This window comes from Balaenoptera musculus, chromosome 1, assembly GCF_009873245.2.
Source record: "Balaenoptera musculus isolate JJ_BM4_2016_0621 chromosome 1, mBalMus1.pri.v3, whole genome shotgun sequence".
Taxonomy (NCBI): Eukaryota; Metazoa; Chordata; class Mammalia; order Artiodactyla; family Balaenopteridae; genus Balaenoptera; species Balaenoptera musculus.
In genome coordinates this window covers 19,429,700-19,443,853 of record NC_045785.1, presented here as the reverse complement: position 1 = coordinate 19,443,853, position 14,154 = coordinate 19,429,700, and the positions used below count along the sequence as shown (strand labels likewise).

At 54.3% G+C, this 14,154-nt stretch overlaps 1 protein-coding gene across 1 annotated transcript in view; it reads left to right on the top strand.

The window, feature by feature from the left end:
* The first annotated feature begins 519 nt into the window (after positions 1-519).
* Positions 520-14,154, top strand: part of RUNX3 (RUNX family transcription factor 3) — a 30,231-nt gene continuing 16,596 nt past the window's right edge. The window contains exons 1-3 of the mRNA XM_036842389.1: positions 520-998; positions 2,875-3,031; positions 10,624-10,728. Coding sequence (XP_036698284.1) covers positions 708-998; positions 2,875-3,031; positions 10,624-10,728 — 553 coding nt within the window. The 5' untranslated portion in view covers positions 520-707. The remainder of the gene's footprint in view (positions 999-2,874; positions 3,032-10,623; positions 10,729-14,154) is intronic.

Genomic DNA, 14,154 nt, shown 5'->3' with positions numbered 1-14,154 from the left:
GAGCCTCTGTAGGGACTAGACGTTTTAAACAAATTCTTAGCCTCGGCTCCGGCTCCCCAGAACTCTCAAGGAGCCCAGGGCGGTCGCGCTGGGGGGCCCCAACCCCGGGCTTCCTCGGCGGGGCGGAGCCTTCCGCCCCTCCCCGTTGGGCGGCCTTCGGCGGTCCCCGTTCCTCCCCCGCGGGCGCTGCCGAGGTGCCCGCGATGGGGGCTCCGATTGGCTGCACAACGCGTCGCTCGGGCCGGCCCCGCCCCCGCGGGCCCCGGGGTACTAACTCCTCGCAGGCGGTTTCGGCACCGCCACTTGATTCTCGAGGATTTGCTCTGGGGCTGCGGCCGCGGAGTCGGTGGGGAGGCCGCTAGCGGGCTGCGGGGGCGGGCGGCGGCGGCGGTGGCTGCACAGCCCGCGCGGGCCCCGCCGCGGCCAAGGCAACCGGAATCGCCGCGAGGGGCGGCCGCACGCGGGCCGCTCGACCAGGATGCGGGACTAGCGGACCGGCTGCGCGGCCGTCGGGGCAGCGAGGCCTCGCGGCTGGCGGGCCCAGGCGAGGCGTCCCCGGGCGCCGCCCCCTGCGCCCTGAGGCCTCGGCCCGGCTGCTTCTGCTTTCCCGATTCTCGCGGCAGCGGCGGCCGAGGAGGCGCCCGCGCCAGCCGCCCCCGGGGGAGCCGCGCCGCCGCCGCCCGCCCGGTGCCCTGACGGCCGCTGTTATGCGTATTCCTGTAGACCCGAGCACCAGCCGCCGCTTCACACCTCCCTCCACGGCCTTCCCCTGCGGCGGCGGCGGCGGCGGCGGCGGCAAGATGGGCGAGAACAGCGGCGCGCTGGGCGCGCAGGCTGCCGTGGGGCCCGGCGGGCGCGCCCGACCCGAGGTGCGCTCGATGGTGGACGTGCTGGCGGACCACGCGGGCGAACTCGTGCGCACCGACAGCCCCAACTTCCTCTGCTCCGTGCTGCCCTCGCACTGGCGCTGTAACAAGACGCTGCCCGTCGCCTTCAAGGTGAGTGCGGGCGGGAGGACACCGGCCCTGCGCCTTCGGGCGTCTCAGCTGCTGGAGCCAGGGCCCCAGAAAGGGAGGGGAGGGGACGTGCCCGCGACCCCGCGGCGAGAGCCCAGCAGCCGAACCACGGGCGCTTTCGGTCTCTTTGCGCGCTCCGGCCGGGGACTTAGGCGTTCCTTCTTGGATGCACCCGACACGGACGACTTTTAGAGGATTTGGCCCCTCCACCCTTGGGGAGCCCTGCGGAGAGACGTTGATGCGGAAACGGGCGGATGGGGCTTCGCTCTTCCCCAGCCCGGATCCCTCGGACACAGCCCTGCGGGCAGCGGGGCAGAGGAGCCCCGGGACCAGGGCGAGGACACCGGAGGCGGGGTGTGGAGGGTGGAGAGGGCCTACCCGCCTCTCAGAGGAGCAGCACCCCTCCTTCTGCACTGCTTCAGAAACACTTCCTGCTCACACCGTCAACTCCCGGCTTCTGAAATTTTACACCGGGAGGCTCTAGGCCGGGATCGGGGGCCTAAACGAACCCTAAACGGTTGCGGCCGGGATCCCGAATGTCAGGCAGAGACTGGGGGCGCTCCCACCCCTGGCAACCCCCAGTCATTCAAAGGAGCTTTTTCTCTTTGCTGGGGAGTAGGCGACTGTTTCATTTTCATTTTTTTAAGGGGGCAGCGAGATGAAACGAAAACGCCTTGGTTTTCCCCTAAACCTCTCACAGCTGCCGTGAGAAAGGGCAAGGCAGGAAGGGCCAGCGGCTGGGGGTGGCGGGTGCCTGAGGTGGCTGGAAACAGCGGCTCCTGGCAGCTGAGGCCGTCCTTGGTCCCATTAAGACGACTCCAAATTGGAAAAAGGAATGAGTGGCTCTTTGAGGTCTCCCGGGTGACATCTTAAAATACCAGTGGGGAAAATCTCCCGGGGAGAAGGGGGAGGGGGAAGCCCGTGTGACTTTAATCCTCAGATCGGAGGTTTTACTGTCACTTGGAGCTTAAAAGGAATCTTTGAAATTAAAAGAAGACAGGATGTTGACAGGAAATCTGGCCTTTTTAATCAGACCCCAAACATTTTCTCCTTGAAATTTTTACCATCTGGATCCCTAGTCCCTGCACGCGGTGGCCACGTTTAAATGGCTGTGACTGCCTTTGCAGTCTGATTCCTTTTCAAAAGGCAGCTGCCTCCCCATGCTCCTTGGGGTGGGGGCGTGGGGGAGACTGTATTAGGGGGGGCATCTCCACCCCCATCCTGCAATTCCCAGCAGGTGCGTCCTCCTGCTGTCAAAAGCCCCTCTCTCACTTTAAAGGGGTTTTCTGGACAACCCCTCTGAAAACACCAGTTTGTTTTGCATTTTGCATTTTCCCTCCATAACGAATTCAGGCTCTGCAGAGGCAGATAAACTGGGCCTGGGCTGCATTTCAGGACCAAATTTTGTACCCCAAAGGGCTCTGGCATTAATTGAATGTGGGGAGCAGTCCCGTTATTATTGATGACATTATTTTCATTTAGAGACTTGGTTGCTAGGAGCGTGTTGATTCCTCTTTTGCTCAAGCCGAAGGGAAGAGAGGAACTGCACCCCACAGCATACTGCCTGCGCTCATTCACTGCTTTCACTTAGATTAAATTTCATTGAAAGGATAAATTGTTCAGGACGTGACTTAACCAGTTGATCTAGGATTTGGGTGTGGAAGGTAGAGATTTTGTCTTTTGATTTTTGTTGTATTGGAGGGGCAGGTCGCTATTGTTTTTAAACCTCTTCTCCAACCCGCATTTGAAAAATCTGCAGTGCGCCTGGGACCTAGGGGAGCTGCCTGCCCAGCTCCTCCCCTTCTTTCCTTGGCCTCCCCTACCTTCCTAAGCTGTCCCCCTGCCCCCATGCCCTCAGGTGGTGGCTCTGGGGGACGTGCCAGACGGAACGGTGGTGACAGTGATGGCGGGCAACGATGAGAATTACTCCGCTGAGCTGCGCAACGCCTCGGCTGTCATGAAGAACCAGGTGGCCAGGTTCAACGACCTTCGCTTCGTGGGCCGCAGCGGGCGAGGTGAGCGGGAGGGAGACCGCGCCAGCCCGACTTTGGCAATGGCAAAGGCGGGGAGAAGGAAGCTGAGAGCGAGGCCTTGGGGTCCCTGTGGCAGCCCCAGAAACAGGTCTTCAGGGCCAGCCTGCCGAAAAGTGGGGAGTGTCCTTCCCAAGCATCAAAACAGCGTTTTGGAACCCCTTAGGGTGTTACAGACCCTTTTGAGGATGTGAAGAAAGTTAGGGTCTTTTGCCGGAAAAAGACACAATTTTCTTCCCATTTCTGGGGTTTACTAACTTGTGAAGTCTTCCACACCTCCCCTCTTTCCCGATTAAGCACCCTTGTCTCACAAAAGATGCTGGGAGAAGATAGTGGACTATCCCTGTCTTCAAAATGGGGCCTCATCAGTCTTTTTTGGCAGGGTGCTTCGAGGCTGATTTAGACAAATCCTTGGTCTTTAGGTCCCCAGCACCCCAGCCACTCTCCCCACTGGGGTGGAATCTCCCCCACACTTTGAGGCTGCCTCTCCCCAGCTGCGGTCTCCTGAAGCCACAGTTTCACCAGTTCTTCGAGCCTTAAGGTGGTTTAGAAAAGAAACGAATGCAGTGCAGGATGCTGAATGTTGGAAAGCATAGCTTGAAGGCTGCCGTCTCCCACCCTAGAATCATGGCTGGTGTGCCACCCTGCCTGTCTGATCTTCCTCAGGCAAGATGAAGGAAGGCAGGACCAGACGCCGCTGTGGCTGCTGCCAGGGGCTGTTGAGTGGGAGGCTGCTGGGACCTGAAACCCATCATCACTTCTGGGTGGAGAAGTTCTAGAACCCCTGCTGGGGCGAAATGGAGACTTGAGGGCTCGCTGGCCCTTTAAGACCAGCCTGCTGAAAAGTGGGGAGTGTCCTTCCCAAGCATCAGCCGGCCCCTCCCGCTTAAGAAAGTAAGCTAGGTTCCCTCTGCTTCCAGTCGCGACAGAGGCTGACGCAGAATGGTACTTTTCATCACCCATAAACAAGACCTGCTTAAGGTTTTAGTTCCCTCTGAGCCGCCGGTCCTGCTCGGAAAAGGGCATCTGGGCACCATTTTTTCCTCTCCAGCCGCTCAGTGTATACATACAAATGTCAAACATATTTTGACTTTTCAGCATTAATTAAAACCAGGGCATTATTTGCATGTAATAACTGTTTACTTGTTACTTTTTATGAAACTGAAATAGTTTACATTCTTTCAAACATTTCCTGTTCCTGTTGGCTCCCTTCCCCACGCCCAGATTTCTTTCAGACGTTGCCCTTAACTGGTTGCAGGTTGATGGATGGAAAATGTTTGCTTTTATGAATTAAGCTTTCATTGCTGCTCCTAATTAGTCTCCAAGCCCCTTTTGTCATCCCCAATCTCTCGAGCCTTTTGCAACTTAATCCCAGCCCCAGCCCTGAGTGGAGAGTCGCTCGCCACTGGTTGGTGGTAGCTTGCTTGGATGCAGTTGGACCGTGGGGTGGTGGCCAGGTCCGCCGGCCCAGATGGTGGTGGCGAGGGAGGCCCCCTACAGCTGCAGCAGAAGGGGAGGTCAGTCTTGGGAGCCCAGTAAAGCACCTACACCCTCTTCTGGGAGGTGAACTCCAGAAAGAGAAGAGACGGTGATTCTCTGTGTTACTGAGATCTTGCCTGGCCCTTCTGCTGCTGAAAATGATTTCTTTTTGGTATTTATACCCACAGACCTGCACCCACCCTGCAAGGCCCGCCGGGAGGGAGATAGTTTTCCAAAGCACTGTGTAGCAGCGTGTTCTTGGAGCAGGCAAGGCTGAGGCTGGGGTCATGGCTCTGGGAGATGCAGGAGGCTGGGTTTATGAGACATCCTCACAGCCATTCTCTTGCCAGTCTCAGTGGTCCTGGGAGGCAGAAGAGGCCTGAGTGGGCGCTCCAATGCCCGTGGAACCCGACGGCACTTTCAGACCTTGGAGGCTCATGGTCTTCAACAGCCTGGGCTCTACAACCAGCCGACCTGGATTTCAGTCCCAGCTCTGCCAGTGACTTGCTGGATGATATTGGGCAAATGGCTTAACCTCTCTGTGTCTCCGTTTCATCGTCTGTAACATGGGGATAATAATGTTACCTACCTCGTGGGATTTTTGTGAGCATTAAGGAAACGGGTACTAGCATATCAGTTGGCACATGCTGAGAGCTGGATACAGGTCAGAGATTTTGTTACTTCAAATGCCTGGGGCTGGAGGAGATCTTTGCAGTCCCTTTGAATGGTGACAGTCACTGATTTTCTGATTACGGTGTGGTTTGGGCGGGGGTGGGGGAAACCCAGAAAGTGTGAAGTGTCGAGTGGGAGAAGTGGAGGCGGCTGGCAGTGAGGAAGGAGGACACAGGGGTCCTGTGGCATGCAGCTCTGCATCTGCTGTGGCCCTCCTGCCCACTGGGAAATTCCCTCTGAGGAACAGATCCGTGGTTGACACAGACAGTTTGGGCCACTTTAGGAGTCAGGACAGGCTGGGGTTTGGGACTCAGAGCCTTTCCCTGGCTCTCTGACTTCTGCCAGAACTAAGAAACCAGAAGGAAACTTCTGCTTGTTTCCTTGCATTTTATTCCTTGAATCTGTCTTAATTCCAAGAAGATAGCTTTCCGTACAAGGCGTACACACAATACCACCACAGAGGTCTCACTATAAGCCTGAAGGTGTAAACCAAGAGAAGGAAGGGAAGGAAACCAAGTCATTCTCCTGCAGTGATTAGGGCCAAGGTCCCCGCCCTGCCGGACACAGTGCCCCTTCTTACAACAAATTTTTGCAGCGCGCCCTCTACCATCCTACAATTGAAACACGCAAGATAACTTAATCTAGCCACCTATGTGCATTTTCAAAATCTATATAATTCCATAGCTATAATGGAGAGAAAAAGGAAAAGTAACTTATAATAATGTATCTATTTGAATATGTAAATGTTGGGGCGAGATGACAGACACTGTGAGGTGGATGGGTGTTTGCACCTCTAGCCGAAGCCCCGTGACCCCTGCGGCCGGCCCGACAGGCCAGGTGTACATGACTCAAAGTCTGAACGTGGCACTGCCGTCAATGACATGATTTGCTGAAGCTGTGAGCAATTCTTGGCAAGAGTCTGAGCAAAATTTTAAAGAAAAGGAATTGTCTTCCCTCCCAGAAAATTCAGTAGATATTAAAAGAGTGTAAAAACTTTTTCCTTGTTTTATGTAAAACTGAGTTAGGCTCATGGCTCAGAGAATCTACATAAGCAAGTTTTTCCCACACGGGAAGAGTGAATAGTTGATTGCCCTGTGCAGTGCTAGACATTTGCATACCCCCCGCCTTCCACATCCCACCTCTTGAGGACCACGCAGCACACATCCCCAAAATGCTGTCTAGGAGGGGGCCGCTGGCCTAGGTGAAGATGAAAACAACATGACTTCCTGAACTGTCATGAACTGGTGAAAAAGAAACCGTAGTGTGTGGAGACAGATTTGGGAGCCAATGTGTAGGTGTAGCCTTAGGGGGACCACTGGTGGGGGAGGAGTGGATGGCTTCCTGGTCGACACTGAACAAATCCAGAGGCCCCCAGAGATGTCCCCTCCCGCTGTCCATGAGGCCCCAGTGAGTGGGGCTTGTCCCACAGGAACCCAGGCAAAGAGAGACAGGGACTTGCCCGAGGGCGCACTGCCAGACCCCGCTGTGCCTGCGGCTCCATCCAGGGACCCAGGTCCTGCGGGAACGCCTAGGGCCACTCTTAGCCCCAAGGAGCAGCTATTTCCAGACTAGGACTTCTCCCCCTCCTACCAGGGCCGGTGGGAGCACCTTGATTTGCAATTCCTGGGCTCCCGGCTGATTGCGAGTTTGCCCCGGGTTTCTGCACCGTTGTCCACCTCCTTTGTCCTCTCAGCTTCCTGCTCTAAGAGAGTGGAGAGGTGGGCGGATGGGTTTGCCACCAGGCGGAGAGAGAGGTGACGGGCGCTCAGGGAGACAGCTTTCCCCACCTGTGGTTCGTGGTGCCCCTGCCTCTTGTGGCACCTGACACATGCCCCTCCCTCCCACTCCTGCTCCCAAGTGCCAGCCCCTCCCTTCCTCCCTCCCTGGTCTCTGTGGGTACCTGGGAGGGGTGGTGTCAGGCCTGGAAACTGGGAGGAAGCTGTTAAGGTGGGCTGGTGACCTCAGGGCTAGCCTGTGGTTTGCTGCCTGGTGGGGTGGAGGCTCCTCACTCCCCAGGAGTAGGTGCTCAGGGTCGGTGCGGAGGGGCAGGCTCCAGTACATTCTAACCTTCCTGGGCTCTGCCTGGATACTGTGTGACCTGGTCAACTCATTGCCCCTCTGTGAGTCTCAGTTTTCTCATCTGTAAAATGGGAGCAGTAACCTCTGCCCTTAATTCATTTAACAAACATTTATTGAGCACCTACTATATGCCAGATGCTGTCCTAGGGGACACAGCAGTGAACAAGACAAAAGTTCTGGCCCCCAGGGAGCTTATAATCTAGTAAAGGGAGACTAAATAGATAAGTAGGTAGATTATTAGAAGTAATAGGCATCAGGAGGAAACTGAAGCAGATCGAGTGGGAGTGGGAAGGTCTGTGATGCTTCAGAGTGAGCTTAACCTTTCATCACCCCATGGACCCCTTTGACAGTCTCAGAATAGTGCTTTTTAAGGAATGAAATAAAATACAAAGGATGGCAATGAAAACCAATTATGTTAAAACATAGCAAAACGTTTTTAAAAATTGTGATAAATGCGCTGCCTTGTTAGCTTGTTAAATAACAAGATCTAGCAACGGGTTTGATGACGACCGTAACTTTGAAGTTGTGACGAGCATGAAAGATATTTAAAGAAATCTGCAACGTCTGTAATGTGATATGTAAATATCTGTGACGTCTGTTGGTGACAAGGTCACAGGGACTGCTGTAATGCCTCTGTGGTTTGTTGTCTACGTTCATATTTAAGAGAGATGCTAAATTTCAGCTAGAGGCTAGGGACAATACAGTTGCCATTTTTTTCTTTTCCTATCCCAGTTTTCGAGCCCACTCAATTCTAAGAGGGATGCCAAGTTAAAAATGCCTCCTTTAGATAAAGTGACCGGGGAGGGCCTCACTGGAAAGGTGACTTTTCAGTGATGACCTGAAGGAAGTAAGGTGAGAAATAGAGCACTTCAGGGAGCTGGCAAGTGCGGGGCACAGGGGCCCATCCGGCTCTGGGCTGTCAACCTAAACTACCCATCAGCTTGGCACCCTGCGGTACCAAGGAGGTGACGGAAGGGTCAGAGGCCCAGGGACCCCTGGAGAGGGCCTGACTGGTAGGGGGAAGGATTCAGGAGGGAAAAGACCTCAGAGTGAGGGGAAGCAGTAGGGGGGAAGGAGGGTCCCGGGAAGGGTGGGGCCTGGAGCGGGAGGCCTCTGCACTTCCTGTTTCCAGAAAGCATGGAAAGCACCCCTGTTGTCTGAGTGAGGGCCAGGTGGGTGTCTCTGGCCCAGAGCTCCAGGTCAGGAGTGGGTTGCATTTCCACCCCTGCCTCCAGCTGGCAGCTCTGGCAAATCCCTCCAGAGAGGCCCCACTCTTCCCTAGTTCGAGTCACACCTCAATTTAAACCCCGTCTGTCCCCCTACCCCCCTACATCCCCCCAGTCTCAGAAGCCCTTGGGTTCCTGGGTGTGGCCCCGGCAGCCTGGCTGGTTTTCTTTTGTGCTGGGTTGTCCTCTTTCTGAGGCTGGAGTTTTCCCTCCATCACCGGATCAACAAGTAGCAGCCATGCTAAGCTATCGTTTCTCACACCCCGCCCCCCCCCAAGCTTTCGTCTCCTACTTGTGAAGTGGGAATATGGAATCAGGCCTGCCTGCCCTGGAGAGGTGTTGGGAGGACGAGGACAGCCCTGGGGGGACACAGGTGCACAGGGCCATCAGCCCCTGCCCTCGGGGAGTCCCCAGGCCTGTAACTGGGGACCAGAGATAGGGGTGCTCAGAGGCAGAGCAGGAGGAGGCCAATGTGACTTGAGGATCAGCGAAGCTCCCCCCACACCCCTCCCCAGCCTCACACGCATGGAGGCTTTGATGCTGGTAGAGAACAGGGCGGGAGAGGGGGGCTCTCACTTCAGTAAAGGTGCTGGGAAAATTGGGGTGCCCTTTGAAGAAAAACCCAACCAGTAAACCCCCAGAAGAATCAAAGAATTCAACGTGGAAGGTAGAGAGGATGGTGTTTATTGAAGGTAACCTTTCTAAACATAAAATGACAGGAGAAATCACGAGCAAGAGGTAGAACTGAAAATGCAAATCAGCTTGGTGTCAGAAAGCGAAATGTAAAGGCCAGTGAAGTGGGAAACCGACTGCCACAAATAGGACAAGGAAAGTGTTAACAAGCTTGATAGAGTGATTTTTCCTTAAGGCATTGAAACCTTAATAGAAAAGTATGAAAGACCATGAAGCAATGATTTGTGTTGGATTAGGACAGATGATAAACATATAAAAATTTTCAGTCTCACTAGTAATAGAGCAAAGGTGACGAAGTCAAGAGTGTTTAAGAGATCTTCCACCTTGATGGATGAGGTCACGAAGATGCTGACAGCATCACGGTAGACTCGGGCCCACACCAATCACGATGATCCTCTCCAGAGAGTCATCTCACCGCAGAGATTAATGCCCCTGAATCCATCCCAACCCTCTGATGCGATGAAATCACTCACCGCTTCTTGGAATCTATTCTAAGGAAATAAGCAGAGATGTAGACAAAGATTTTTATAAACAGAAGGCCATTTTCGTTTTATTTTAAATGGTAAAACAAAAACGATGATTTTAAAAGTTTTCTCCCCTCTCAGGAATTTTGAATGGAGACTTTGGAGCCAAATGTCTATCTAAAAATAGAACAGAGTTCTGGAAATAACAGTTGTGTCTACAAATGAAATGTCTGCAGTTCCCAAATCAGTCCTTTTTCAGCCCCAGCTGCACACGCCAATAAGAAATTAGCAGCAAGGTAACACCCAAGAGTAAGGAGGTGGATAAGTAAAAGACGAGGCTTCCATGAGTTGAAATGTTTTGCAGCCATTAAAAATGAAGTTTATGAAGAATTTTTAATGACATAAGTGCTTATGATGTGTTAAGTGAACAAAAAAGAGGGTACGGAAATACTTATTTTAGTGTCATTGCAACTATGTAAAAACACACACTCGCCCAAAAAGGGTTGCAGGAAAGAACACCCAAATCAATGTTAATAGTGTTTATCTCTGGCTAGTGGAACTGTGGGTGATTTTTTTTTTCTTCTTTTTTATATATTCTGTGTTCTCAAAGTCTTCTATAAAGATCACTAATTATTTTCATGAAAAAAAAACATGTACTCATCTGAGCTCCCCACCCCAAAATCACAAGGGTCTCTAGACAGAAGGAACAGCACAAACAAAGGCCAAGAAGCAGGGGGGAAGCAAGCCAGGGTGGCCAGAGCGTGGGGCAGGGGAATGTGATAAAGTTGATGCCAGACCTCCCGGGGCCTTGAATGCCAACCCCAGCAGCTTGAATTTTACCCAGAACCCTATCTTCTGCCCAGGTTCAAAGTAGAGAGACCTGCTCCTTCTGGAAGATGAAGGCTTCAGGGTGTTGTGAATAGTTCCAGGTGCCAACCTCTTCTTTATTCCCCACTCTCCCCAGGGAAGAGTTTCACACTGACCATCACCGTGTTCACCAACCCCACGCAAGTGGCCACCTACCACAGAGCCATCAAGGTGACCGTGGATGGACCCCGGGAGCCCAGACGTAAGTGCCAGAGCCACTGAGCCCCTGGGTCGGGGAGGAGGGCCCAGCGGGGGAAGGGCAGTCACCGAGGTCAGACAGATGGCACTGGATCCTGGGAGCTGTGGCGGATTGCAGTTCTCCGCTCCACACCCCACCAACTGTGTGCCTGTGCTTAGCCCCGGGCTGTAGGAAGCCAAGCTGGGAAGAGGAGTTGACTGAATCAACTTGACCTACCCTTGGCTCTCCGTACCCCAAGGGATGACTGCCCACTGGGGGCTCGCTGGGGGAGTATGGATTTGCAACCTTTAAGGAAAGGAAAAGGATGGGTGTGTGTTTGTGTGTGTGTGTGTTTGTGTGTTTGTGTGTGTCTGTGTGGTGTGTGGTGTGTGTGTGTGTGTATGTGTGGTATGTGTGTGTGTGCTGTGTGTGTGTGTGCTGTGGTGTGTGTGTGGTTGTGTGTGTGTGGTGTGTGTGTGTGTGGTGTGTGTGTGTGTGTGGTGTGTGGTGTGTGTGTGGTATGTGTGTGGTGTGTGTATGTATGTGTGTGTGTGGTGTGTGTGTGTGTGGTGTGTATGTGTGGTATGTGTGTGTGCAGTGTGTGTGGTGTGTGTGGTGTGTGTGGTTGTGTGTGTGCAGTGTGTGTGTGCAGTGTGTGTGTGTGGTGTGTGTGTGTGGTGTGTGGTGTGTGTGTGTATGTGTGGTATGTGTGTGTGTGGTGTGTGTGTGTGTGCGGTGTGTGTGTGTGCGGTGTGTGTGTGTATGTGTGGTGTGTGTGTGTGGTGTGTGTGTGGTGTGTGTATGTATGTGTGTGTGGTGTGTGTGTGTGCGGTGTGTGTGGTGTGTGTGTGGTGTGTGGTGTGTGTGGGTGTATGTGTGGTATGTGTGTGTGGTGTGTGTGTGTGGTGTGTGTGTGTGCGGTGTGTGTGGTGTGTGTGTGGTGTGTGGTGTGTGTGTGGTGTGTGTGTGGTGTGTGTGTGTGGTGTGTGTGGTGTGTGTGGTGTGTGTGTGTGGTGTGTGTGTGTGTCTGTGTGGTGTGTCTGTGTGGTGTGTCTGTGTGGTGTGTGTGGTGTGTCTGTGTGTATGTGTGTGTGGTGTGTGTGTGTATGTATGTGTGTGTGTGTGGTGTGTATGTATGTATGTGTGTGTGTGTGGTGTGTGTGTGTGGTGTGTGTATGTATGTGTGTGTGTGGTGTGTTTATGTATGTGTGTGTGTGGTGTGTGTGTGTGGTGTGTGTGTGTGTGTGTGTGTGTGGTGTGTGTGTGTGTTTGGGGGTGGAGGTTGGGCCGGGTTTGCTCTACTCCACCCCAGGTTCCTCTGTCAGTGGCGGAGGGAGGGAGCCATCAGAAGTAGGGGCTGCTCAGGCTGCAAGGCCAGATCCCCTCCTTGGAAACGTTCTTTGAGTCTTAGCATGTGACTTAAGTCACATAGAGCCCAGACACTCTGACCCCAGGACCCACATCTTAAGATCAGGAATGCAAATTTGATTCTGCAAATATTTATTGAGCACATATTCTGTGCAGGGAGCCCTGATCCGTGCACTTTAGCATCAAAGAAAGTTTGTGTTTCATTGCTTCTGCCTGCTGAATGACCTGGAGTTTGCAGATTCAGACTGGGGAAACTGGAGGGGCAGCTGCCACAGTGGGCCTGAGGCCTGTGTTCCCTGAATGAATGAGTGAAACAAAGAAGCAGCTGGTCGTCACTGGACTGGCTGCTTCCTGAGCTCTGAGCAGAGCTCTTGTGTGGACTGGCCCCCACTCACAGCATGCTCATGCCTGGTGTATTGAGAGCTGCCCTGTCCTTCTCTTTGTAACTGTGGCCCTTTACAGTTTAGAAAACCCTCTCACATTTATTGTCTCATGGGATCCTGAACCAAGGGTCACTAGGTTCCAGGGAGGAGAGAATCCAGCCCTGGGGATGTTGAGAACCTGACCAGGGCCTCACACTGTCTCAGGTGCAGGGAGGCGCCAGTCTTCCCAGAGGCAGCCTTCAATTCCAGTTCCAGGGCTAAGTGGGCCTGAGGCAGGAGGCTGAGAACGGGGTGTGGCTATACCAGGGCAGCGCCAGTGAGGGCCCCCCAGGCCTGGCTCCCCATCAGTCCAGTTCCTGGGCCCACTCCAGTACCTGGCCACTTGGGAAAGGCTCAGAGCTGGGCCCGGTGGCCCTGGAAGAGTTTCCCTGTAGGCCTCTCAGGGCCACCTCCTCCAACCCGCCTCGGGCTCCTGAACCTGGTGATCAGGCCCAAGTTATTCACCTCCCAGCTGGCACCTGCCCTGGCCAGATTCCTGCTGAGTCCTTCCTGCTGGGATTGGATGTGGATGGGTCCATGCCCCTGGCCTTGGGCTTTGTGGCTCTGGACAATCATGGCTCCCTTTTGGCTTCAGTTTTGTCATCTGTGAACCGGGTCAGTGACCCCAAGGGTCTCAAGGTGGTGATGGCTGGGAAGCCCTTGTGAGCCACAGGCCCTTGGTACAGAGAGCAGATTCTGAGCCAGCTTGCCTGGCTGGGAGACCTTGGGCAAGTCTCTGATCTCTCTGGGCCTCAGCTGCCTCCTCCGGGAAGTGGGATGATACCACCCGGCCTGCAGGCCTGGAAATCAGTGATGGCTTGTGGATAGCATCTGGCTGTAGCAGAGGGAGGGTCCTTGTGAGTCTCTGTATCTGTGGTATTCTCTTATCCCTGGTACCTGGCATCCCCTCTGTACTCCCACCACTAGCACCATTAGCCGATGGTGAACGTTTCTTGGTCAGCAGCAGGGTGGCTGCTGAGAAACCCAGGCCGTAGTAATAGAGGTATCAAGTCTCCGCTGAGGGAGGTGGTGTCGTAGTCTAAGTCTCCAGGGGCAGAATCGGGATGAATGGGATCCACGGTTGGGCTCAACGTGATGATGAGCCGTTAGGAGCCACTGCACAGAACAGTGAGCACCCACTGTGTAGCGGCGTGTGAGCGGAGGGCGCTGGGAGCTTGGTGGGAAGGCTCCCAGGGACCGGCCAATGCCTGGAATCCCTCGGAACCCTCCACGTTCAGCCCTGCCCCGCCCAGAGCAGCTGCCCCCGCTCCCCAGCCGAGGCCACTGGATGAGGGTGGAGGCTCAGCCCTGCCCTTGGAAGCCCCCAGTCAAGTCCTTGCCTGCTCGTCTCTCCCAAGGTCCCCCAGACATGAGACAGCCCCTTCTCAGGGTGAGCTGGTAGGGGAAGGGGTGGCATAGGTCAAGGCAGCAAGAGGAAGGGAAAGAAATCAGGAGCGGAGAGAAGCTGGAGTCAGAAGCAAGGCGGTACGGGCCAGATCAGTGGTGTTAGAATGACTTGAAACAAAATCTTAGCAGAGGCTCGTTTATAGAAAAGAGCAGATGTAGGAGGCGGCACATCTCCCGGTCTCCCATCTGAGCACCTGCTTGCTCTTCCCCCTGCCCGGCCTTCAGGGCAGGTCTCACCTGCACCCTGGGTTCC